The following is a 27,837-nucleotide window of genomic DNA, read 5'->3' as shown; positions in this document are numbered from 1 at the left end:
CTATATTATTAGTATTATTATGGCTATTATTTATTTATCCATTTATTTATTTATTTATTTATTTATTCATTCATTCATCTCTTCTTCTTTTTTTTTTAATAATGGTACATTTTACCCTGCTGTTTCTGCCGATAAAGCAGATGCGACTAAAGACAGGCAGGTACAGTATTGTATTGCATCCGCTCACAAAGAATTACGTGCTTTATGAATGGCGGACTCGATGTAGAGCTAGCTAGCGCTGCACACTCGATCGTAAAGGGTACGTTCGTCCACGTCATGACGTCATATTTTAGGGCCCAGAAAAAGACGGCCGTTCTGGAGCGAAAATCGGTGAAGTAAATCAGTCAGTTTTAACTCGCGATTTTTCAGTGGTACAAATATATTTTAAAAAGTCACATAAAAAATCTGTTTTAACAGACATTTCCCTCTGCTTTGACACCTTCTTTTGTGTGATTTTCTTGATTTTAATGTCTCGTTCACCATCCTTTAAATGACCTCTATAGTATACGATCACCACAGTTATGATGTTAAAAGTCAATCTATTCTTGAGAACATTCTAATCCAGTCTACTTCGTGGCAAGAGGAGTTAATGTTCTCCGCAGGACACCCTAAAATACTTAAATAGCGAACTTGAAATATCACTGAAGTCTAGATCAAAGTCGGTCAAGCGATCTATTTTGTGTAGCAGTATAATCAGAGCACGTATTGGAATGTTTCACATTATTACTTTGCCCCAAATTATTGAAATTCTTCATTCTTTGAATACCTTGTGCCTATAAGTAGCGGTTTAACATGATGGTATTCTATACAGGAGAACCCATTATAATGAGGTACCACTAAAATTTCCTCGTTATATCGGGTATCTCATTAGGAATGAAAACAAAATGAATTGTTATAAAGCGAATGGGAGTAGTTGCAAGATTATCTCGTTATATATCAGACATCTCGCTATGCCAGAGCTCGCTATTACGTTATAACGAGGTTCCACTGTATAACAGCCGCAATTTGAATCTCCTGATGGCTCGGCAAGAAAACAATAACAACAACAATGATACTTCGTTATTAATCACCAGCACAGACTATGCATGGTTGCATACTCACGCACATTTTGGTCATGCAATAATATAGGTACGAGTTATATGAAGGTGGCAGTTACTGAAGTATTTTGTTAGCATTTCGAATTGTTCGGAAAAGTTCGGGCATTTTTGCAAGGCCTTCCTAACTGATTTCGACAATGTTTGAAATCTTGCTCAGAAACTTTGCATAAGCTGTTGACGCTTTTTTTTAAGTAGTTCTTTCTCCTTCCTCTCTCCTTTATCCATTCGCTTTCCTCTTCTCTTCTACAACGAGAGATGCACTAGTGCGTTCTTTTTCAGTCTGTGGTGAGAGTCCTGAAAATGCGTGAACTCGAGAGTGACCAAGAAGACCGCTGTGCTGATTGAAAGAAGGGTGGAGGGTTGGTCACCTCTAGTAGCCGATGCACACGTCTTTAGCACCTGAGCCTTGTATGTGGCCTACATAGAGAGAGTAAGAAAATATGAAGGACGAGAACAATCAGAGATGATGATGTTGTGCAGTGGAAGAGGTCGTGTCGGCTTAAAATAGGGAGGTACTAGACTCGACAACAGCTGAGCTCACATTAGCGGGGGACAGTGCTGAATTATCGAAATAATGTTCATTTTCCTCGCCAATCAGCGCTATAGCAGTAGAAGAATTTGCATGGTCACGTGTGCAGGAGAGGAGACCTTATTTCCAAAGGCGACTTTATAATCTTAATATATTATTATGGCGCGCAAAAGGTCAACCTGATCATGATTGTGCGAAATCTTCAAACGTGGCACACAGGGTATTTTATAATCATTTTTTTTTAATCATGTCAGCCCCACATCAACACAATCAGTCTATTTTACTGAGAAATATGAAATAATAACGGGTTATAAGTGGATCTGCGATTCTCATCATTAGCCCGCAACAGGACGTGACTGCAGCATGATTTGACCTTCACAGAACGTGAGCAAAAGTTCGTAAAAAAATGATGCTCGGTAATGATTTTTAAAGTATACAGTTGTAGTTTTTGAAGAAAAAAAAGTATATATATAACGCGATACAAACATACTAACACACAAGTACACTGTATGACCTACTGCATTCAAATCGGAACGAAAGTTTTCTCTAAGGACACGAAAAGGAGTAGGATGAAAATAAAAAGGGAGAAAATCATAAATGTAAAAAAGAGATGACCTAAAAGTAAAGGGAGGCTGGCTTAAAAAGTTTCTATTCCAGACAATTACTTTTATGGAGCATTCTCGGTGGTCACAATATTAAAACATCATATTTTGATATACGTACAGTGATTGATACGCTCAGGCCTTCAGACGAACTACGTGAATCGCTGTGTATTTCTACAGAGATCGCACCACTGTCTGTATGACATGATATGATATTGAGCACCGTAAGTTTAAGGATGTTGTATATGTCATAAAATGATTTAGAAAGACCAGGAACGAGTCGTCCACAGTGTAAGCACAGAATAATGGCGTGGGAGACTGCAGATTATCTCTTCCGCTTCCCTGCCGTACATGAAATTCATATCTAATCAAGCGTGGTTATATATTCCACAGCTTTTCACATTTTCCCTGTAGGGAAGAGAGACGGGGGGTGGAGGGGTGGGGTTGTCACCTTTTGATAGTAGCTAATGAAGTTCTCGGTATACAATCAATATACATGTAATCCTAATGTTCACTGTGAGATTGACTTTGTTAGAATGTTACTACATTGTACTAGCCCCGGCTCTGACACTGGCCAGAGAATGTAATGAGTATCTAAGATTTTGTAACCCATCTCTCTTTCTCTCTCTCTCTCTCTCTCTCTCCAACGAAAGACCAATGTATTGATGTTCTATACAAGCTAATCAGGTATTCAGTAGGTTCCTACCACTAAAATCAATAAGGTCTAACTAACTGCATGCATAGACACATGGTACCCCCCCCCCCCATATCATGTCATATCAATCGCCATGTGCCTTCAGATTGTATCCATTAGGTTGCATGTATGTTAAAGAAATCTGATCTACATAAAGTAGTCCTAAAAACTATCCGATTCACTAATGGCAGTGAGCGTCCACCCAAAATTATGGACGACCAGAACAGCACCCAAAATTATGGTTGAAAAAAAAAAACAATTGCTATGATTTGTGGGCGACCTATAATCAACATCTCCCTATACGGTACACAGCAGTTTTGGAATAAACCAATCAGTAAACGGGTTATCAACATGATGATCAGACATATTGTTATTTGATAACGAATCCTGTGATTGTGACAGCATTGTAAAAAGATTTTATGCTGGAGTTGTTTTTTTTTTTTTCTGTCATGCATTTGAACATCATCAAATAGCTCAGTCGGCATTATTTCGACAATTCAATTTCTGAAATTCAGCCATTTTACCATGCTAAAGAGTGTATTTTTATAACTGAGTAACTTGAGCTCACGAACCATGTTCCGTACTGAGTCGCTCGCAAATCTTGTCGTACTCGGGAGTGCCCACCAGACGATCGAAGGCCTCGTTCCACCAGTTAATGAACTCGGTGTTGTCCTTCCGGGTCATCATACCTGCTCCATCCGGGTAGCAGAAATTGGGGAATTCATCCGGGGTCAGTCGCTGGAAGTCGGATTCTAGTTGTGGAAGCCTGATGGCGAATGCGATATCAGCCTGGATGAAAGGATAAAGAGACAAAACAGATAAGTAGGTAGATAGTAGGTAGGTATATAGACAGACAGAAAGAAAGATATATAGATAGGTAGGTAAATAGATAGATAGATAGATAGATAGATAGATAGATAGATAGATAGATGGAAAGATAGATAGATAGATGGATATAGATAGATAGATAGATAGATAGATAGATAGATAGATAGATAGATGGAAAGATAGATAGATGGATATAGATAGATAGATAGATAGATAGATAGATAGATAGATAGATAGATGGATAGATAGATAGATACATGGATGGATATGAATAGATAGATGGATAGATAGATGGAAAGATAGCTAGTTAGATAGATAGATAGATATATAGATAGATAGACAAATAGATAGATAGATAGATAGATAGATAAATAGATAGATAGAAATATAGAGAGATAGATGGATATAAATAGATAGATAGATAGATGGATGGATGGATAGATAGATAGATTAAAGAGGATGGGATACAAGAGAGAAAAGGATGGATGAGCAAAAAATCCATCGAAGACATAAAGATAGGTAGATAGAGAGAGAGAGAGAGATAAACAGCAATGTCATTTCTGTATCAATTATTTCTCTTTCTCTCTCTTTTTAATACGACCAATCAAGAGCATGTATACAAGTGAGCCATGTTGCACTCAACTTACTGCTAATAGGTAGCTTTAGATTTTTTCGACGGGGACGTTCAGAGGGGGAAAAAAAAACCCTTTCTGAACATGTGCAGAATCGCGTATCAAAGTCGATCTATTTATAGTTTGCGTCGCCTGAGATTTCTCTGCGCGTTCTTGGCTTATTTACGTCCGCTCAATTCACGACGTAGAGAGCTACTTCATGCACCAATCACATGGGGCGCCATTTTTTTTTTATAGGTTACGTCTCAGCATGATCTAAAGCTACGTTTCAACACGACACAGGGAAGACTGAGGAGAGCGTTCAGCTCAAGCGTCGTCTCAAACGTCCGCGCCGCAAATCTAAAGCTCCCTGTTGTACATGTATGTACATGATAGAAGTCATGGCATAATGTTTCCATATTAAAGCTGTGATTTTCAGTTATGAAACGGTTGTCAAAACTGCTGGAGGTCAGGTCGTGTTTCTTGTGTTACCACAAAAGACAAAGCCATGTCAGAAAAAAAAAAGGTGTTTGTTGCTGTTGCTGTTGTTGTTGTTGTTGTTGTTGTTGTTGTTGTTGTTGTTGTTGTTTTCTCATACCTCCCCTGACCGCAGACCTTGCATCAACCTCATGGCAGAGGAGTAGTGTAATATGCGACTGGCTGTGAGACTAGCCCCCTAGGAACAAAAAAGAAGATACAATGTAGTAACCTCCTGATAAGCGCGAACCAGGCTCTGTGTGAACACCGTAATCCCAGTGCGCTATGACACAATATCACATGAAATAAAGTGCGAAAACATAACGATGCATAGAAAGACATAATGTAACACCACACACACACACACATACACGCACACACACACATTCGATTCGATTCAATTCATTTATTTTCATTCTTTTTTTTTCAACAAAACATAACACAGAATAAATCAGGAATTATATCGTAGGAATTGTGCAGAGAACAATACACAGCATGATAGTTGACAAGTAAGAATATACAGTAGGAAGTCATGTTCAGAGAAAAAAAAAAATAAGAGGTCCACTAAAAAGACATGATTGTATACTATGAACCACTCAAGGAATTCTTATGAAAATACTAATTAAGACAGGACGGACAGGAGAAATAAAACAACAGGACATAATTTAAAGAGTATTGACCGATTCTGTGACGCGCTATGTGTATTTTTGGCATGGGCAGCGCCATTACTGCGGTGTCTCAGCCGACCCCCCCCCCCTCCTCTCTCCCCACCCCTCTCACGCGCGCAGAATGAAAAACTGATGCATGGTTGTTTTAGCCAATAGGCGTCTCGTACTGAGTGCGCGAATGCTTGCTTAGTGCGCGAACCTTTGTTACAAGTGCGCGATAAACATGTTGCCCGTGGGGTGGGGGAGAGCAGGGGGGGTCGGCTGAGACACCGCAATTTGAGCTCATGGCTGCGCCCAGTGCCATAAAATGTCTGCTGCCCTCAACGAACCCGAATCGGTCAATACCAGTGAAAGGAATGAGGCACAAGAGAATAAATGGAAAGAAAAGATAGAAAGTCAGAGAATGCCTAGACACTGAAAATACACACTCGCCAATGCAGGTTTAATGGGAGCAAATTCATATTACACAGAATGACCAACATGAGTCTGATTACAACACCTGGCTATGGAGGGACATCCGGCTCTTTACTTCCAGGTCTTAGCATAACAATCGCGCGGGAAAATAGCGCCCGAAGATAGTTCCTGGATTGCATACATTCATGGCCACACATACGGATTTTTGTTTTTTCATGGGGGCAAGACATCGTTTGATACTGGGGGTGGGGGGATACAAGCGATGGAGCCCAGCGACAGAGCGAGGGGGTGAGTTGTGGTATCCCCCCCCCCCCTTTTTTTTTTTTTTTTGCACAAGAGCAGGCTTTCGCATCTATTACAGAGTAGTGATGAAAGCATTAATCTTAAATGAGTAAGACCTGAAATGACTTAATAAATCGGAGGTAATTTGAAGGCAGGAAATGATATTAACGGGAAAAATCAATATCACACTGGCCAACATGAACCTGGCTAGAGCACCAACGCAGTCTTACATGCTACCGAGATCTCTGGGCTCATCTTGTAATTTCTTTCACGTCTATCCACCACAATCAAATTATCAGGTATGAAAAAACACGTAATAAACGGTAAAATATAGACAATGGCAAAATCACAAACAAAAGGCACCCTAACGCCTATCATAAGATTTATCCAAGTTTTGATTGCATGTTGAAACTTGTCGACTCGATTTCCAGCATATTTTTTCCCTTCTTTGATATAAAGTATCCCTCCGCTTTCGCCACGAGAAAAACACGGAAGTGTTGTAAAAGCTGACAACTCGAGTTCCACTCCATTCAGTGCCATCCATCCTAATGGCCCTAGATGAGGTTCAATGTACTATCCATCCGTTTTAAATTTAGAACTTGTAGCAGTTTCCTGATTCCTAGTCTTAAAATTATGGTCCCCTGCATTTCATTTTTATCATTTCCTATTGCTTCCTTTCATATATGATATTCGTTCTTGAAAAAAAAAAATGTATGTAAGATCCAAACGTTACGAATATTAGCTGTGTAAATGACTATGTAAGTATTTTGTTAATTTGTGGATTTGTATTGATTTTGAAATGCAGAAATAAAAACTGAACTGAACTGAACTGAACTGAACTGAACTGAAAAAAAAAAAACTTGTGTTAAAGATGGCAGCTGTATCGAATTCAATAGAAGCACAGAGGGGAATTTTACTGCAATGAATAAGTCCCTAAACTATATGTAGAGGTCTCAATCCAGTGAGGCGATTTCCATGTAACGAGGAAGGGAGAATGGGCGGAAACACAACTCACGAAGTAATGATTCTATACTCTCGCACAGGAAAATAGCGCTCAAAGATAATTATGAATTGTATACATTCATGGTCATACGTAGTGTGTGAGCGTGTGTGAGTGGGGGGGGGGGGGGGCACAGCTGCAAGTGAGGGAAGGGTGTGGGAGTTGGCACCCCCCTGCACACGAGGAAGCTTTTTCCTCTTGAACAGAATAGTGATGAAACCATTACTTTTAACGAGTTAATAAGTCAGAAGTAGATTGAAAAACGGTAAATAAATAACCTTCAGGTGCTTATTATTCCGAGCATGACACATCCACACACATACATCGTGCACGTTCACAAACCGAAGAATTTAGAAAATAAGCATGATAATTATAGTGATGATAAAATTAATAACAGAATTTCTCTAGAATAAAGCTCAAAGTTTTTTTTTTACCATCTTTGGAGTTACAACAACGAAAAAAGAAATAGTGGGAAGATTTGTACAAAAAAAAAAATCATAGCCCTGTTTGATAAAGCTGTTCGTAAAGTTACGCACGACTTCACGAACGACTTGAATATGGCAAGCCAGGTGGGTTTCCTAATCATTGCTAATTTCAATAGCTATAATGTCAAAATTTGTATATGATAATTTTTATTCTTACATGTTAACCCACGTTTTTAGTTGAAGTGTCTTTTTACCCCAATATAGATGAAATATTGACATACAGTTGTACTTTGCTAAAACGTAAGGGAAAAATGGGCATGCATATTGGCACTTTATATTCCATGCAGCCGTTCATAAAGTCATGCGTAACTTTACGAACTGCTTTATGAAACAGGGCCCTGCATGCTCTTTTTTTTCCCATAAATGAATGCACTAGGTAATCGTTGCTTCATCCAAGCAATGAACTTCACTCACAGTAATGTCTGCTGATTCTGCGTATCTCGCGAGGCAGCGCTCGTCAGAAGCCCATCCGTCGATAAAGCCGACTGTGAGCCCCGTCAAGTTTCGGTAGTCGACGGGTGACGAGTTCACGGCGTAGAGGGCGACATCCTTCTTCTTCACGAATGCGCGTGTGAACGCGAAGGTGAGACTACGGTCGTACGTGTTCACCCAACCTGCACGACCAGATTCAAATAAGGAGTTTGTTCAGAAAACGGGTTGAAGAGCCATCTTTTTTTTTTTTTCACATTTTAATGGGGCATAGGGTAAAAATATTGTTTCCATTACTACTTATATACAGGTGATAAATGAATGAACAAGGTGAAATATTAGCAGTATTTTTCAATCAATCAATCAATTAATGATTGATTGATTATGATTGATTGATTGATTGATTCTATCTATCCATCTATATATCAATCCGTCTATCTTCTTAGCTGCCTACCGGTCTGTCTATCTCTTGATAATATGCAAAGAATAATATCTGTGTTAGTATATTGTGTTTTGTTTATTTATTTAGTATTTCATTCATTTGCCATGGAGCGAGTACTAGATAGGTCCGAATACAGTGTTAATATACTAATGTGATTATGGTGTGCTCATTTCATATTGTGCAAAAGCAAGTTAACATTTTATTATTGCTCTTTAACACTAATAGCTAGGTAGGATGTATAAGATTGGTTCATAATCGCTTTCTGTACGAGAGAAAACTCTAGGGATTCGACCGACCTGTGCAAGCGTCGTACCATCGGGCCAAGAGTCCGACTCCACCCCTGGCCCTCTGGCCTGGCTCGGTGTCCCAGCACCGCTGTTTGACATCCCACACCAGGATGCAGGTCTTGTTGGCAAGGGTACAAACTGCAATGTAAACACGATATTATAATCTTGCTTGCTGCATAGAGAAACCACTGCAACAGGTACTGTTCAATCTTGTTCATTGTTAAAGGGCAAGTTCACTTTCATAGACATGTGGATTGAGTGAATGCATCAGCAAGAGTTTTCTGACAATTCGTTTAAAAGTTGAAGTATCTGCTTAGTCACAGCTGGATGTCACATGTGAACAACGATATAAAGAAAATATAAGGAAAATTCAAGATATTTTCACTTTTCTCATAACTGATTATAATAAAAGAACACTTGACTTCCCTCTTTAAGAAGGCAAGGGGGAATGATATTACCCTTAATATACTCAGTGACGAGTAGAGAAAATGTGCAATTTCTTCAAAAAGTACAGTTTTTGTGAAATTCTCTTTATATTCTTCTTATATCGTTGTACACATGTGACATCATACACTGTATAGTAGTCTTCTCATCCAGCAGTGACTGTGCAGATGCTTTAAAAATTCATAACTTTTGAACGAATTGTCCGATTTTCCCCAAACTTTCACTGATGTGTTCTTCTAATATTGCTGCATTTACTCAATTCACATATTGTATATGAAGGTGGACTTGTCCTTTAAATACCATACACTCTAATGTAAAGATATTTCAATAATCTCGAATAGCTACTAATGTACACATAATACATGACAGTTATGATATGCGACACAGTGCTACTATCTTATATTGTACGAGCACCATAACGAGGGCTGAATACAGACTGAATACAGATGGGGGCGAATATAGTGCATCGCAAAGCATGCAGCCATTAGATCTGTTTTAGTAAACAATTCTCTTACCATTGTAGGCCAATTTATTTTCTTGGAATCTGTCCATATCTACACATAAAATTATGTGTATGATTATATTTGTATTTCTCTATCTATCTGTCTTTATCTCTCTCTCTCTCTCTCTTGTCTATGAATAATGCATATCATAAGTGTATTTCAAGGGCAAATATAAGAGGCTGAACTGCAGAAGGCTTTCCTTGTTTCTATGGCAACATAATTACGATAAACGCATCTATTCCTCAGTGAATAATAGCACCGTATTTTGACATTTTGTCTCTGATTATAATCTATGAACATTTATACTCGTAATGAGTGAAAGAACAAATTGTAACAAAGCACTTTAGGGTCAATGCCCTCTATATTATTGTTGTGTTGCGCATACTGATTTTTATCTTTGCCCCTTTCCTTTCGTTCGCAGTATCAAAGCAGCGGGTTATTTTTTTCTCCCCCTTTCTCTCTCTCTCTCTCTCTCTCTCTCTCTTTCTCTCTCAAATTGGTTAATCTTTTAGGAACCTGCATGTATATGATAAAAAGATGTTTAATCAGTTGGATGGTGAGAAGAAGATAACGGGAGACTCAGATTATCAAGTTTGTCAAGGATAACTTCTAATCTGATAATTTCTAATAGCAATCATACGGAAAGGTCTCCTGTTAGCACGTGTAGTCGACTTATCAAACACGGGTTGATGAATAAAACGGAAAATTCTGTTATACATATATATATATATATATATATATATATATATATATATAAGAGAGAGAGAGAGAGAGAGAGAGAGAGAGGTAGATAGATTGATAGATGGATGGATAGATAGGTATACCTAGGTAGATATAAATAGATAGATAGATAGATAAAATTCTGCAGTGAGATCGCCGTACAGTTGACCTCAGTTTTACGGGTGGACTGAATGGCGACAGTCTTCACGGACCTTCTTTTTTTTTTCTTTTTTTTTTTTGCTTCCCACTGAGCAAGCCCCATTCAAACAGCCATATAGTCGACGCTGATCTGTGGCAGCATTGAGTAGGAATCACAATCCCAATGCACAGCATTTAACAAAATAAACCGTTTTAACCATGCACTCTTAGAAAAAAAGGTTCTTTCGAGCACCATTAAATGGTTCTCAGCACTGTCACAATAGCGACACCCTTTTAGGTGCTCGTGAGAACCTTTTTTAAATGGTGCTTGTCGGCACCTTTTGCAAAAGGTGCCCATTAGAACCTTTTTCCCGATGAAATGGTGCTCGTCAGTACCATTTAAAAGGTGCCCATGGGCACCTTTTTGACTAAAGATGGGCACCTTTTTGACTCTTTTCGAAAGGTGCTCATGGGAACCATTTCATTGGAAAAGGTTCTAATGGGCACCAATGTTAAAAGGTGCTGACAGGCACCATTTAAAAAAGGTTCTCACAGGCTCCAAAAAAGGTGTCGCTATTGTGACAGTGCTGAGAACCATTTAATGGTGCTCAAAAGAACCTTTTTATTTTTTCTTAGAATGTAGTATGTGAATTGATGTCTGTGTATTTTTGGTGTGTTTCACATGTAGTGCTGGTAAGGTGCTTCATTGGCACCATTCTTAAAGGTACATTACCTATCTGCATTGAAAATGTGCATCACAAACTCATTTGAAATGAAATGAATTCATCTGAATTTCATCTCATCAGTCAAACATACGTTCAAAACATGTATATTAGCAATACATTAGCATGTCACACATTATCATTGACACTGGAAAAAAAAAAGAGCAAGGATAACACACCCATGCACACAGAGTTTCACAAGCATGAATACATGTGCATGACATTCACCAATATTTTTTCATGAAACATTACTCAATAACTGTAAACCATAGAAATTTGCTCTTTCACAAATTCGCAAAAATGTATTTATTCACCTTCACTTTTACAATCTAAAGGTGAGGTTTGTATTTGTCATGTTATAATCAGTCAAATATTCTTAACAAAATATTTTCATTTGTTCACTATTACAATTCTTTTTCCACAATATTTGTCATTTGTGTACCGAGCAGTTCTTGAAATACCATCACACATCTCTGTACAGATGATATGAAATAGCAAGAGGTGCATCAGGCTTTTGAAATACATAACAAAATTTCTAATTCTCTGTGAAATGATTCCTGCATGGATGAGATACAGTAATTGTGTCAGTCTCAAGAAAGGCAAAGGTCAAGTACATTACTTAAGTAGTATGAGGAACTTTTTCCACATATTTGCTAGTTTGTTCGGTGTTGTTTTTTTTTTAAGCATATTTGTCCTAAAAGCAACTACAAAGGGCAGGAAAACAATTCCATTAAACAGGACCTTTGGCATTGTCACAGAAAACATACATTATATTGCAGGTATGATACTTGGGATAGGATAAGCTTTACACTTCTTCACTTCACTTCACATTCATAACGTCGAGTATTTGAATTAACTTATCTTTGTTTGTATACGAGTGACCTTTTTTGTTGTTGTTGTTCTGCAATTTGAAAGCACCATAGACACATCTATACAACTGCAAACACAAGAAGAGTATCAATTCAGGTTAATCATGACTTCTGACAATTTACAGCATGTCCTACGAAAACACACATAAAAAAAAACAAGAAAAAAAGAGAAAAGAACACATTGTTTTATAATGTGAAGGATAATAAGAATCCCAAGGGGAAAAGAGCTAGGATACGACACCCACACAGTTTCACAAGCATGAATGAACAAAATTCCTCAACCATGATCTAAAATATGTAACATTGGGAATCAATAAAAATTTACACTTTTTTTAAAAGCAGAGCAACAAATTCATTAGAGTAAACTATATATGATGCAGGCCTAAAGCTGAGGTTTGAATTTGCTGTTCTATAACCTGCCTATGACAATAATATGTTGTTAGCATTTTTCATTTTGTTCACCAAATTTGCCAACAGTCTTTTAAACACCACCACCACGTACATGCACATTTTGTATTTCTGCAAAAGCAATATAAACTGGTGACAAGAGGTGCATCAGTGCTTTGCAATAAATTACATAATCTTCAATTGTCTACCCAATACGTAATTCCTGCGTGGGTATAAATGCAATAAGTTTTACCAGTCTAGGTGCAAACTTTAAAAGTGTGCAGAAATCGACCACACAATGACAGGAGAAGTATAAAGAACATTTTCCGTTTGTGCTTTTAAAGTTTAGAACTATGAATGACTCCACTTCTCAGATTGGCATGTAGTCTGATCTCGGTACGTCTACCCTCCCCCCCCCCCCCCACCCCCACCCCCAATACAGTTGATTCAAAGCTGTTAAATGCAAATCATAGTGAAACATTATCACTGGTACATTGTAAGTTCAAAATACATCCATTGTACTGTATTGGAATCATAACAAAACATATGTGACCCTCCATCACACAAACCAACAAAAAGTCGCCTGACATGAATATTTGGTTAACGGCAGATTCTGAAAGAGCAGCTATAAAATGTACACTATAAGTCAATGCAAAGGGACTTACCTACCCTATCTACATATTTCTCAAAGGTTTTCTCTGGCAGCATCAGTGTTTTTTCTTTGACTCAGCTCATTCTTGGCTAGCGTAGGTTTCTGGTCGATGCTGTCAATGGGCTATCGGGCTAAAATTGTCATTCTGATCGATGTATTCTGTTGGTCACCCAGATCATTCTTGACTAGCCCAGGGTTCTGTTTGATGCTGTCAACGGGCTATCACGGGCTGTCATTCTGATCGATGTATCGTCTTAGCCACACAGCTCATTCTCGACTAGCCAAGGGTTCTGGCTGATGCTGTAAATGGGCTATCCCGGGCTCTTATTCTGATCGATGAATTCTTGTGGCCGCCCAGCTCATTCTTGGCTAGTGTTAAGCCTGCGACGGTTCTGGCCTATGTTGTCAACGGTCTGTCACGGGCTGTCTCTCTGATCAATGTAGAGTCTACCTTTTTCCCTAACCGCACCAGCGACCCAAACACGTACGTTCTGCTTCATCGTCCCGGCCGGAGTTACTTGTTCCCTGGTTTCTGTGCATGTTGGTGTGTCCACTTCCCTGACATATGAATTGAAAGAAACAATAGACCTACACCGCGTTAATAAAACAAAGTCATTGCTATAATTCGATAAACAGAACACGGCATTTCATGACGTGACTCCTTACTTAGAACAAGCCTGAAAACACACTGAAGAGATTTTGACCTACCAAGTTAGGCCTACTGGGCTGTAGACAGACCTCTAGGCTCTATTTATGGCTCTATTAAACGTTAACAATGACAGTTATAACTTACCGTATAGAACAAAAGTTATTGCATGTACCGGTAGACCTTACCATGTTACCCCGGGGCGCTCCTTGTACACAGTTATCTTTGCGTTCGGCATTCGGGCTGTGTTTCGGAGTTAGTAACGTTAGACTCTATTTTTAATAGGCATAAACGTACATGCAGGCCTAACTGCGACCAGCCCCAACAGTGTGTAACTGTGTACACGGAGCGTCCCGGGGTTATATAATGCAGGCCTAGCTAAGTAACTTAGCCCGGCCCAGTCGCTGTAAAAACGTGACAGCCATGCTCCGGCCCCGCACGGCGTCTGTTCGGGCTAGCCCATTGGCCATTGGCATTGCTATGCCAAATTTCTAATTGTAAAGTGTTAGGCCTAACATGTTATTGTTAGATCTGGATGTACTGTACCTGGTAAACATTACACAAGATAGCAGCTTGGATCAAATTAGATCTAACATTAACGTTAGGATCTAGATATAGCTAACCGTTCACTGACTGAAAACGAAAACTGAGTGATGAATCTAACTTGATTTTGTACCAACGAATGTCATCTAAAAATGAGATAAAACCACATTAAAACTAAAAATCTTACCTATATTCTCCTAAATTGTGATGACTGCCATGGCGAAAATGGAATTGACAGTGACACGTTTCCAGTCCACTTCTGACAAAATTAATGTCTAAACGTAGCCGGGTGCCGTTCGTTATATGGGTGTGATACTGGTGATGTATGTCCACAGCCGTCTGCAGCTTGCTGCTGCATGCATGGTATTTGTATTGTATTGGTACTCTCCTCTTTCTGCCGCTGTGGTGGTAGGTTTGCATAGGCGCGCAGCAGGCAGGCAGCACAGGGCTACATATAGCCGCGGCGCGTGCCGCGGCGGTTACATAGTCCTACAGTGCAGTACTAGTATGTGTACGTGTACGCGTACGCATATCTGATCGAGCGCTAAAATTGGATCGTGGCAGCTGTCAGTTGGCACGCAGCCAAGAGAAGTCATTAGTCTACGATAAAAACAATCTTATGTACTTTTTATTATCAAAGCAGTAGAAACACATACAATATTTTTGTACCAATACCACAGTTTTGGTGATTCTTACATCTGGCATTCGAATATACAGCAAGGGGAAAAATGAAAGTGGACCTAAAGATATTGTTTGACCTGCAAGAGTACCACAAATAACACTCGGGGACTGGGTCGCATACTAGCAAATGGTGACGAACGGAACCATTACGATTGGGAACCATTTATAGGTGCTCATCGGAACCATTTTGCGAGAACCATCTGATGAGAACCATTTTGGAGCCGACGAGAACCATTTGAGAACCTTTTTTTCTTAGAGTGTGCACTGAAATCGATGGAAAATTTTCTCTTGAGGTACAAAACAAAACAAAAACAAAGACAGATAAACAAGGCATTCAATTCACCCGTGCCCTTTGTAGGGGGACTCTAACACATGAAAGCTACTTTATATGCACAAGTTGTTGCAATGTCGGGCACGCCTCGAACAAGCTTTCTGATCGGCTCAAACAGCCCCCATTATAATGTCGCGTGTAGAGTTTGAATTGTGTCAGGCAACCAGTCTACCTAAAATCACTGCCTCTTCAAGCTGCGTACAAAAGGTGGCGCTTTTATCGATTTACTTCGGTGGGTGGATGCGCACAGTGAGGGATTCAGTCATGTAAGACTTGTCATGCTTGTAAGTACGATCCCAATTGTGAGATAAACTTTGACACCTTGAGTCCTTGGTGCCACCTGTTACAGTGGCGGATCCAGAGGGAGCGCAAAGGGGCGCGCCCCCTCTTTATATGTTGTTAAAACAAAAACAAAAACAAAAAATGGGCGCATGCGCCCCCCCCCTTTCATTTTGTTAAGGCGTCTCCCCTTTACGGAATTCCTGGATCCGCCTCTGTGTTACGAGAGAAGCTGAAATCTGCTGTATACTGCAGGAAACCAAATACAACTCGCATCGATCGATCGTGAGATTTCGCCGATAAGCAGCCGGATTCATCCGCCGTCCTTGCATGTTGGAGAAGACGGAAGCAACAGTTATAATGTTTAACCATTTCATTCCCTCTGGGTTGACGGTTATAGCAGGGAGGTCCACCTCCCTGGTTATAGTAATGATAAATGATCTCGTGCAGTAGTCTTACCAGTGGTAGCCACATCCTTGTACTCTTATCAGCATTTGAACGAGTAACGATGCGAGAGTCTGAAAGGAAGGAAGGAAATAAGGATGAAAGGGGGAGGGGGAAGGGAGGAGGGAGGATGGACGAAGGGGGAGACATCTCACCTGCGTTCACGATGTCTACGTTGTATCCTTTGATTTCATTCGTCGCTTCGTTCCTGCGCGGGAAATAAAAACACTGTCGTCAGCATCAAACATTTTCGATCGCCACAAGAGATGAACGATGATGGCTATCATTCATTTGTTTTATTTTCAAATTGTGCCTATCTCCTCCTGCTTTAGCTTGTCTGTTTATCTCTGTGGACATCGTTTTCAGGATCAATTTGTGGAATTGTTAACAATTAATAGGGAAAAATCGCTGAAATGATTACTTGTTAAATTTTCATTCCCCTCCGTGTAGTAGATTGAGGTTAGTAAGGATGGTAATACTTAAGGCATGGAATTACTGAGTGCAACAAAACTCTCAATAAAAGACAATTACTGCCATGTTGTTAGTAAAATCAGATTATAAGAAATGCACGAGATTTTGGTAATTGTTCACTCTGAGACTGCAAATTACAAGCCCTGCTTTTCAGTAGACCTCTCCATTTCCGACAATTTTGAAGTGGTATAATCAGAAAAATAACAGTGTAGATTGTACTTTAGTTCTCAGTATTTTCCTTTGTTACAATATTGCACTGCTCTTTGCATTATAATATATGTAAAAGTTTTATGTTGATGGAAATGAAATAAATGAAATGATGATGAACAAACGAAATAATTGTCCTCTACACAATCAGACTTTAATACGCATATATATATATATATATATATATACATTAGTTGTACCTCATTGCCATACACACAATTTCTAATAACTATTTTATTGTGGTTTTTTTTTGTGATATACGAATGTGTACGTTATAGTCTAATACGCATACATATATACCCCATCGCAACACACACCATTTTAATAACTATTTTATTGGTTTATGTGATATGCGAATGTGTACATTATTGGTTTTCCTCATTTACCATATTAATCTGAGGTCAATTATATAGGAGAACACTTACACTTCTAGAACATATGAGAGAGATGGCTAAATGTTGGGTGAATTTATAAGAGGAGATAATTCATGCCAGGAGAGAAAGAAAAGACCGAGAAAGTTCTAAACTTCGATAAAATCAACAAGCCTGAAAATGAGATCTCCGAGATACTCAAAGAGATTCTATAGTCACTACAATGCTATCCATCTGTTACATAACTATAGATAATCGATAATGATAACATGATCAAAACGTGTTTAATATAATTAGGGAATTGTCCCCGATAGAATAATAATATAATCAAATTTGATACCATGCATTCTTGTTTGTTTGTTGGTTGGTTGGTTGTTTTTTTTATGCAATTTTTGTAAATTAATTATGAAAGTGGAAATAAATGAAATGAAATGAAATGAAATGAAATGAAATGAAATGAAATGAAATGAAATGAAACGAAACGAAACAAAACGAAACGAAACGAAACGAAATGAAATGAAATGAAATGAAATGAAAATAAAGTACTTACAGATATTCCAGATTCACTCCGTAATCGCTAATGGCAATCGTCCAGACTCGATCTTAAATGGAGACAAAGAGAACGTCATTTTATTACATCATTCTGAAGAAGAAGAAGAAGAAGAAGAAGAAGAAGAAGGGGAAATTACAGCAGAACCTGGACTCTGTTGGTCCATAAAATTCGTTGCAGAACTTATCATTTTAAATCATTTCCTCAATTTCCATTTCCAACCTTAATGTACTTGTATATCTTTATCTGCTCGATTTCTCACTATAGTCCCAGCTGGTAACATTAAAGGGAAAATCAAGTCAAAATATAAGTTAATCTGAAAAGAAAGAGTAAAATATTACAAATTCAACGGTATAATTTTTATCGAAATCGGACGAAAAATAAGGAAGTCATGACATTTTGAAGTTTCGCTATTTTTGGGGGAACAGTTCTTGAACGGTCAATATGAATATATGCAAATGGTAAAATGAGCATGCCATTCCCTCAAATCTTGCCATATAGTTCGTGCATAAAAAATTTAAATTTCAAGTTTCTCATTCAAACGCAATTATGCCGGAGGCTCAAATCCTCGTAAATCTATCTGAACACTATTCTGAAGTTATTCAACCAGGAATAACATCATGCTTCAGACTTCAATGACAGAAACATTGAATTTTCGTCATTTTTTTTTTTGTACATGATCAATGGAAAATTGTGAAGTTATGACATGTTTGTTTTTTGTTTTTTTTTTTGTTTTTTGCATATTCACATCCACTGTACAAGAACTGTTTTCAGAAATTAGCAAAACTTCAAAATGTCATAACTTCCTTATTTTTCATCTAATTGCAGTGAAATTTTTACCACTGAACTCGTAAAATTGTAGTCTTTTTTATCAGACTAACATATATTTGGGATGGATTTCACTTTTAAATCTCTTGCCCTGCCAAAGGGGCACACTCAATAGTGGCAGAGAATGATTCGAACATTACAGTGCAGCCGATTGATCGAAGTATTTTCAGACCTTTGGCCTTGATGCTTATCTATCCGTGTTTTCCCGTCCGTTCACCTACGTCCATGAACAAAAGAATGTGTTGATTATCCCTCCAGGCCGGTCAAACATGGTAACGGTATATCGGTATGAGACCAAGCGATGAGCGCGCCAAAATTTTGAGTACTATCAAACGTCATCGCACAAAAGAATTCAAGTTCAAAGCTTGATGCGAAATGCAACTATCTTCAGACTTTTCGTTTTCAACCGTCATTTCATTCCTTATTTTCTTTCTTTCTTTTCGTCGCCGGCACTGGGTAGTGCATCCATCAACTCAAAATGGATAATGGTAAACTCGTTTATAAAAACGTTGCAATGTGTAAGTAATTATGAACCGATTGGTGATATGGTTTGTTTCAGTCGAGTGTGGGCTCATATCTGATCAAGAAAAACTGGCTTTACATACATACAAGCTTCTTTAGAGTCAACATTTCACAAAGTGATATTGAAAGCACCGCTGCCTGTGAAAAGTTTCCAAAGGCATATTAACTATATTTTGTGGATTAACAAATAAGGTAGTCTGATGGTAAGAAATAGTAAAATATTACGAGCTTAACGGTAAAATTTTGATCAAAATTGGAAGAAATAAGGAAATTATTACATTTTGAACTTTCGCTTATTTTTGAGGAAACAGTTCTTGAACAGTCAATATGAATATGCAAATGGCAAAGTGAACATGTCATTCCCTCACAACTTACCATATTTTTTTTTTCTTTTGTACATGATCAATGCAAAATTGTGAGGTTATGACATGGTCAGCTCACTCATTTGCATATCAATATCCATTGAAAAGAACTATTTTGCAGAAATTAGCAAATCTTCAAAATTTCATAACTTCCTTATTTTTCATCCGATTTCAGTCAAATTTTAACCGTTTAACTCGTAAGAGTTTACTCTTTTTTTTATCAGACTCACTTATTCTTGGACTGGATTTCCTCTTTAACAAGAGTCCAGCGAACAAGGGGCAGATTTGTCGGCGTACATATAGTGACGGACACTTTTCCCCTTATTACGAGGTCACTACAGAATTTACGTGACTTTTTTTTTAAAGCAACATTTTGGTAATCGCAGTTGAGCTTGAAAAATTATGAATCCAATACCTTGCAAATTCAAAACGCAACGGACAAATACACTGTATTCCAAATTAAAGGAATGCGGGCAGCTGCGTTTTCAACATTGGACTGTCAACACATGGACCTACAACGTTGTAGGTCCATGGTCAACACCAGCTAAATATCAATGATGGCCGAACAGGTGGTCACTCCATAACAAGCCTTCGCCATGCCCAACGGCATGACCAATGCAAAATTAAATCAACACCAAAAGACCATCACAATTTTTTCCTTTTTCTCGTTCTCTCTCCCCCATCTCTCCCTGTCAGTTTGCCTTTCTGTCTCTCTTTACTTTTCTCTGATTGCCTCCTTAATACTCTCTGTATCTGTCATACCTCCCCCCTCCCCTCTCTCCGTCTTTCTCTCTCCACTATATCTTGATCTTCCTACTTACATTTCTCCAAACCTACCAGCGTAGCTTCACTTCCATCTTATAATCAACTAATCTTGTTTACATTTCATCCGTTGACAAACCTGCATTTATCATCACGATTGGTTTTCATGGTCGACGAAAAAATTGCGAATGCGGACTATACAATATGGTACTGTCATAATTATGTTATTTTTATTTTTGTTCAATATCGCAGTATTATGAGAAGGAACGAGCCTCTACCAGCGTTAAAGGGATGATATAGTTTTGGTTGCAATGGGTCTTCAGGTTTCCAACTTGTTTGTGAGATAATGAGAAACCTCGTAAAGTATGAAAGAGCATATAATTCGAAGAGAAATTCAATGTTTATATATTTGATGGAAATTAGTTTTGAAATCGCGGAGATATCCATAAACGAAGAGGTCCTAGTAGACGGTGGAACCTACGTTTTATTAGGACCACTTTGTTTTAATTTGTTTTTGGACATCTCAGCCATTTCAATACCGACTAACATAGAAAAAAATGAATTCCTCTTAGAATTGAATGCTCTCTAAAATTTCATAAATGGTTTCTAAATATATCTCTCTCTAAAAAAAAAAAGGTTAGAATCCCACTCTCCACCTCATCCAAAACTACATCATCCTTTGAAGTGATAGTGGGGAAAAAAAAGTTTGTTATTAATTGATGCCACACAAGTTTGACAAAAGTGACAGCTAGTGTAAGACCACCTTATGAACAATCATAGAAGTGGTTGAACACAAAACATGGGATGGGTTACCTTGAGATTGTGCCTTATTCTCTCGGGTCTGCGCCCGGGCGTTGACTTCGATGGTGCCATCGTTGTACTTGGCAATACTAATTGAAGACAGGATCAGCGCGACCAAGCTGGCCGCGAGAGCGAGGAGGATGGCCAAGATGACCACTGGTCTTAAGGACTCGGACGATCTAGCCATTGGCAGTTGTTCTTCAGGTCCTCGTCACTGCGCATAAAAAAGTTCTAAAGCTTGTACACCTTGTTATTTTCTGTCACTTGGAGCCACCCTACATAAGGACACCTATTCACACTATTAAAAGGACATCCGTGTCAAATATTCCGTGCCTGCCCGATCCAAAAGTGTGTGTTCGAATTGTTCCCTGCCGTGCCCCACAGACCAATGGCCGTGTCTGATAACTCTTTGCTTTGGCTAAATCTGTCTGGTCAGCAGGCTTCAAACTTGTTTTTCTTCCAGTCACTAATTTCGGACTTTCGAAGCCTCGAACTGCGCATGTCTTGAGGTCCACAGCACTGGACAGTCTCTCTCTCTCCCCCTCTCTCTCTCCAGGGCAGTCATTTCGGGAATATGAAATACACCTTCAGGCCTAGCACCGGGGTCGGGCCAACATAGAATGACCCCTCCCAAGTTCAATCATTTTACAGCACCATAGTTTGAAATGCATATGAATTAAAGAATGCCAGCTTGGCATGATGCTAGCTATTGGATTGTGTATACTTTTAAATAAGTTTGCTTAACTTCATAACGCAGTAATAGGGTATTGATATTTCAATGATTTGAGAATTCTAAATTTCGTTAAGAGGCGTTAGGTGGGTCATTAATGTAAGAGCTTTTGAGCTTGACACTTAATGGAGCTTTTAATTTGAATATGTGACCTTCGCCCACGCGTATTTTTTCACATATTTCAGTTGATATAAGTGGGGCACTCTAAGAACAAGATAAACACGCAAAATTGCAGGCAAAACCTGGGTAAAACATTGACTGTACATAAGAAAGTTAGTTTGTTCGGTTGATTGTTTTATTCAAACATGGATTCAAGAGTCGCAGCTTGAGGCTGTTTCCTGAGGCTGTTTTTTCAGCTAGTCACTATTATACATGTATACATAAATGAACAAAGATAAAACAAATATAAAATCTAACAATCGTAGAGCATTTCAACTGAATAAAAATACACATGTATTAAAAACAATCGTGACACTGTGATGGTATAATGATTATCTCGACAGCTAGCGTTAATATTTTGATAAATTGATGCACGTTGACGTTATGGTGAGCATTGTCAGAGATTATGGTTAATATTTCCTAACCTTATACGTTTGCATAACATAAGAGAAATGGGGGAAATCTATATGGATAACAATTTAATACCCTGCTTAATGCGGATACATCATTTGATAGATTCTCTGTACTCCCAAAATCACCCGCATTCGTCACTCATTATTGCTCGTTTGAAAGACTATTATAGTTTTCTCCGCAGCATTTGTAATTTTGTGCTTAACTTTGCTATATTTGTGTATACTGTGTAAACAGATTACACTGTTTAAAACAGAGCTGTTTGAGTTTATTATTCACAAGAAATCGTTTCATCCCAATCTCAGACAGTAGAAAACAAAACAAAAACTGCACATCTGTCACGGATCTGTGCCTAATCGTAAAACCACAGTCAGCTGGTGAAATATGGATGTAGAAACAGAACGCCCTGCCATGAAATATATGATCAATAGTATTGATTGTTTACAGTGTGTTTATACCAGGACAAACTTTTGTACATTCCGGTGAAGTTTAATCTAAGTTATGTTTTATATAATTTTCATATCGTGTAGTTATACTTTTTTGTGCTATTTGTGATAAATATGAAAATAAATTGAAATTGAAATAGTATTGATAGTCTAGTATAAAAACGTAATTGCTTTTTATCGGTTACAAATTTTCCAGATAATGCCTTATCATGAAAGTTCTAAATATACATACAACTCAGCCAATCTTTCCCTGTCCTCAATAAATAGGCCAAAGATACCAGCTGGTAAAGTGACATAATGAATAAACACCATGTGCACATTGATACCCATTGCCATAACTGAAACCACATTTACTCATCCCAAAACCCTTTTTATATATGTGCTCAACAAATGCAGACACGTTATGTAATGTCTGGTTGTCATGTTAGAGGTCCTGTTTCCATTTGGGAGCAGTGATTTAAAAAAATGTTCAAGATATCACTTTCGATGCATAATTACGTGTAGGTCACTTGTATCACAAAACATCCTTCTGTATAACATTTTGGCAATAAAGTCTAAAATAAGGAGATATAACTGTTTTTCTCATTAAACCATGAATGTAGACGTCTTAGTCTGGAAACATTTTCATTATAACTATTGTTCACATTTTGTATATTTAACAATATTTGACATCGATTATACTGGTTTAAACTTTTACATTGTTTGTTTCCATCCCTAACTCACATTTTAGAACCATTTTGAAGCATTGATGCTGGGTTTTTGTTTCATCTGCAAAATAATGGTAAATTATCCCTTTAACGAAACCCCGAGGGGTGAATACAGTGAGTTAACATAATTGTGATTGTAGCAGCCTGTAAAATGGGCCTAAGATAAGTATGCGTATAATACAATGTGTAATGATTACATTTAATTTCAGATTCAGTGATAGATGTATTTATTTACATCGCAGTACCAGCTTATCATCTTCAACTTCTTCGGCATTAAAACGCGAATTACTAATTATAACAATTGTGTCTCAATAATGTTTCTTCAAACGTTTTTAAAGATGATAGTTCTCAGATGAACATGAGCCCTATTCTACATCAGCCCATTCATTTACGTTTTGTTTCCTCTTTTTCTTTTTTATTCTGAATTATTTTACGTGCGTGAGTGTGTGTGTGCGCGTATACCATCGATTATGTAAGTAAGGATCTAAATTGAGAATTTAAATAACTTAGCAAGAGTAGGCCTATATTTGTTCACAATGTTATCGGACTGTCACGTGATATATCCGAGAGAAAACAAAGCAGATTAAAACGGGGCAAAATAGAAGGCCACTTTTTCTTTATTGTGATGCCATACAGGTTAAAGGAATGGTACAGTTTGGGTTGGGTCTTCAGAGTTTCAATTTTTTTGATGATAATTTTTGAGATAATGAGAAACCTTTTATGAAATTTGAAAGAGTATATAATTCTAAGAAGAATTAAAAGTTAATTTGCTGAAACTCGGTATTGAAATGGCTGAGATATCCAAAGCAAGGTGATCCTAATAAAAGGTGGGACCCACTTTTTATCAGGATTGCTTTGATTTACTTTGGGTTTTGATATCTCAGCCATTTCAAAACCGATTTTCATCGAATAAACTATGAATTCCTTTGAGAATTGTTTGCTCTTTTACATTTACAAAATGATTACAAATTATCTCGCAAAAAAAAGTTAAAAGCTGACTCCTAACCTCAACCACTTCTATACTATCCGTTTAAGTCTCTTTAGCTGCCAGAAAGTTCGTAATATATGAAAAGACTTAGACCTTCGTACAACCGATCAATACATTTACATACGGTTTTATAGAAGAGCAGAATTACGCCAGAAACGACCACACCTGTTTGGGTTAGGAGTATGGATACGTTGACTGTGGTGAAAATTGAATATAGCAGTGGCTACGAAAAGGACAATACGATTGATTATGAAGTGATATTTTGTCAACCATGGTACACACATTGTATATCACATATTGCCGCTAAGTAACACCACAAGACTTCAGTATGAATATAAAATGACTATCGAGTACTCCCTCATGCAGACATTATAGTTTCAAGTGATTTTAAAACATACTGTAACATGACTATAGGCCTACTTCTTCACAGGTAGGAGGATGAGGTATCTCTAATACCTCCCTATAAAAAAAAAAATAGTAACCATCTGAATGCACTTTATAAGGACACACAAAATATCCTGGGAATTTCGATAACCATACTGCTATTTCAGGTGTCTGATTTCTCTGCCAAATAAGTGACTTCAATTACACACTTTCGTTCAGAGCTCGGCAAGAGCTTCCTTTATACGACGACTTCAACCATTTAATCATCCATCCTTATGCCACACTACGTTATAACAAGAACCATGAAATCACTTCAGTATTTCATATTTTTGTAATGGTCCCTATCAATACCGTAAAAGACCGCTTTGTTGTTGTTGTTGTTTTTAATCGGGTTGACTATCTACAATTCTATTTAGTTACAAAATGAAAAAAAAAAGTCGGGAAAATCATTAGCATAGAATCGCGTCATGAATCAATGTCAGCACTAAATTGCAATCGTAGCTTATGCTTGAACAGATGAACAGACACCAAATTTATGGTAAAATTCCGTAATATGCATACCGTGTCATTTGCATCAAAAGGTTGATGTAATATAGGCATTGTCCGTAGGACTGATTAAGTATACTTGCAGTTGAAATTACAATTACTATTATTTGTGCATTCGTTCACGAATTTGGCAAAGTCTCTATAGAATTCAAATGAGATTATGAATGTGCACGCATATTTTTACATTTGATTGAGTTGTCCTTGAATGCGTGCCAGACGTCGAGTAGCTGCTGAGCAGTCTTGCCGATTCCGTGAACGGTCATGGTGTCGACTGCACGCAGCGAACATGCGTCGACTTTCCCAGCCCAGGTCTTGAAGCCGCGATGTCCCGTTGGCTCAAGTCCGATTCGCTTGGAGAGGATTCCTTGGTAGGCGTCTGGAACACTTATAACCGGTGTCCGGAGAGCTTCCCTGTACATCGCGGGGACCACAGAGCCCGACAGCACGTAACCGCTACCGCTACAATATGGCGGAAAATATTTACCCAGGTAGAGCTTGTCTGAAGCACTGGACTCTTTCAAATTAGATTGGTTCTTTCGCATTGGAGAAGGATTAGCCTTTCCGTACATTTTTGAACCAAGGTAAAGTCTGAAATGTTCGCCCGCCGTTTTACTAGTATTTTTCAGATATTGAATCAGATTCACAAAATTAACAAACATGTCGTCGTCTCCTCTGTAGACGAATTTGGCGTGTGGGCAGTGAAAGTTTGCCCACTGTAATCCCAGGATTACTTTAAGGGTATTATTTTGAGGACAGTCCAGGAAATCAGCTTGAACAATGTCGTTATGAAGAGCGTCCTCTCGCTTTACACGCGTCCTTGTCTCGCTGGTTTCGCGAGCTTGCCTCCCGAGCAGAAAAATGAGTTTAAGCTGCTTTCCATCTACAACTTGTTCGGAACCCCAGGTTTTCCGAATGGCATTTCGCATGTCGGAATTCTCAGGACGGGAGCTGATCAGCACCAGGATGAAAACATCCTGCGGCCTCCTGTGGGAGGAGAAGCAGACGTGGGGGTGGTCCACGGCCGTCTCTAAGACCCTTCTCAAGAGTCGTGTGTTATTGACATCATCGGGAAGCACCAGATCCATATCGGGATCTACCATGCACTTCCGCAGGGAGATAACATTATTCAAGTCATTCCATATTGTCTTCGATGAGTTTGGGTTTTCAGGCGCGACTGCCGTGACGATACGATCCATCCAGCAAACCTTTGAGGACATACGTCTCGTAGTGAAAATGTCATTGCTGTCCACCACTGTCCAGTTTTGGTCTCTCGCAATGACGCTTGCATAGAGATCGAAAAAGGGAAATAAGGTTTTACTCTGTGCGGACTTGTATAAATCCTTTGCGGCAGACAATGTCATTACGAACCCAGCATCTATGCTGCAAAACGGTGGGAAAACAGATTGGCTAAACTGCTGCTCTGAGATGTAATGCGGGTTTGTAGAATCGCGAATTGGACGTATACCTTTCTGAACGCTTCCCATCCACACCTTGGCGTCTCGCTTATCCTGATATTTCCCGCTACTGAGAACTTTGACGAGACGTTTATAATTGACAAACATGACATCGGTTACGACCAGAACGTAGCTCACACGATGACAGTGATCACGGACGAATTGGAGCCCGAGGAGAACTTTCAGGCTCGTTCTGATTTCATGGTCGACCTTAAAGCTTCCTCTCAATATGTCTCTATGCTGTGCGATCTCGTGATCGAGACTGTACATGGCGACATCATCCCAAGACTTGGGATGCTTGCCCATCACGAAGATAGTAAGCACCATTTTGCCATCGACCACGGTCGACCTCGCCCACGAGTTCCTGATGGCACGACGACGGTGGGCATTGTATGGCGATGAGACGACAAAAGTGAGAATGAATAGATTTTTGTCTTGGATGTCTGGACATCCTCTTGGAATTCTGTGATCTGTCTGCAAGAAAGAAGATATATCCTTTTTGGAGACTGGATGCTTCAAATCCTGTCTCCTGTCCGTCTCTTTACCAGTCTTTCCAGTCTTGCTTTCGACAAAGTTTGTGTTGCTGGCTTTTGCGGCAGTCGTATTCAGAATTTTACCATACGTGCCCTTATCGTGCACGATAGCATCGACGGCTGCAGTGATCGCCTTGGCATCGTGCTGTAGCTTGGTGTCACTCTTGATGAAACGCTCACGATATGCGCGGACATCCGTTTGCATCCGGAATGATATTAGTATATTACCCACACCGAGGAAAAACAGAACTAAAACGAGGAGTCGGAGACTCCAGCATTTCAGATTCGCTTTCATATTTTACTTCAGCTGAAAAAGTTTCTTCGATCAAAATCAAGATACCCCGTCAGCATCACACAGATTAAACAAACTTAATCTCACGGTTCTTACGAACCAGGTACAC

General features: G+C 38.7%; 2 protein-coding genes and 1 long non-coding RNA gene across 3 annotated transcripts; all 3 read right to left on the bottom strand.

The window, feature by feature from the left end:
• Nucleotides 1–1,467: 1,467 nt before the first annotated feature.
• LOC140242703 (uncharacterized) lies at nucleotides 1,468–21,265 on the bottom strand. Its single transcript, XM_072322463.1, has 8 exons — nucleotides 21,091–21,265; nucleotides 17,804–17,849; nucleotides 16,360–16,412; nucleotides 8,855–8,983; nucleotides 8,102–8,301; nucleotides 4,960–5,037; nucleotides 3,495–3,711; nucleotides 1,468–1,514 (listed from the first exon to the last, which is right to left on the bottom strand). Exons 1-8 carry the CDS (start codon nucleotides 21,263–21,265, stop codon nucleotides 1,468–1,470), a joined length of 945 nt encoding a protein of 314 aa, XP_072178564.1.
• LOC140242704 (uncharacterized) lies at nucleotides 11,648–13,929 on the bottom strand. Its single transcript, XR_011902146.1, has 2 exons — nucleotides 13,298–13,929; nucleotides 11,648–12,309 (listed from the first exon to the last, which is right to left on the bottom strand). It is a non-coding gene; the product is annotated as an uncharacterized lncRNA (long non-coding RNA).
• A 4,342-nt stretch (nucleotides 21,266–25,607) lies between the features above and the next one.
• LOC140242451 (N-acetyllactosaminide beta-1,3-N-acetylglucosaminyltransferase 2-like) lies at nucleotides 25,608–27,641 on the bottom strand. Its single transcript, XM_072322186.1, has one exon. It carries the CDS (start codon nucleotides 27,639–27,641, stop codon nucleotides 25,608–25,610), a length of 2,034 nt encoding a protein of 677 aa, XP_072178287.1.
• Nucleotides 27,642–27,837: the final 196 nt, after the last annotated feature.

Source organism: Diadema setosum, chromosome 19 (genome assembly GCF_964275005.1).
Source record: "Diadema setosum chromosome 19, eeDiaSeto1, whole genome shotgun sequence".
NCBI lineage: Eukaryota > Metazoa > Echinodermata > Echinoidea > Diadematoida > Diadematidae > Diadema > Diadema setosum.
The sequence above is the reverse complement of the archived record's forward strand: the minus strand, read 5'-3'. Positions and strand labels throughout refer to the sequence as shown.

What these genes read in the sequence shown, in the direction of transcription:
- LOC140242451 (XM_072322186.1), bottom strand. Translation starts at nt 27,641, where the DNA reads ATGCAAACGGATGTCCGCGCATATCGTGAGCGTTTCATCAAGAGTGAC.
- LOC140242703 (XM_072322463.1), bottom strand. Translation starts at nt 21,265, where the DNA reads ATGGCTAGATCGTCCGAGTCCTTAAGACCAGTGGTCATCTTGGCCATC. An exon ending in CGTAGACATCGTGAACGCAG is followed by an intron (nt 8,984 to 16,359) that starts GTGAGATGTCTC and finishes TTTACATTGCAG; the next exon opens with TTTGTACCCTTGCCAACAAG. An exon ending in CAGAATCAGCAGACATTACT is followed by an intron (nt 5,038 to 8,101) that starts GTGAGTGAAGTT and finishes TTTTGTTCCTAG; the next exon opens with GGGGCTAGTCTCACAGCCAG.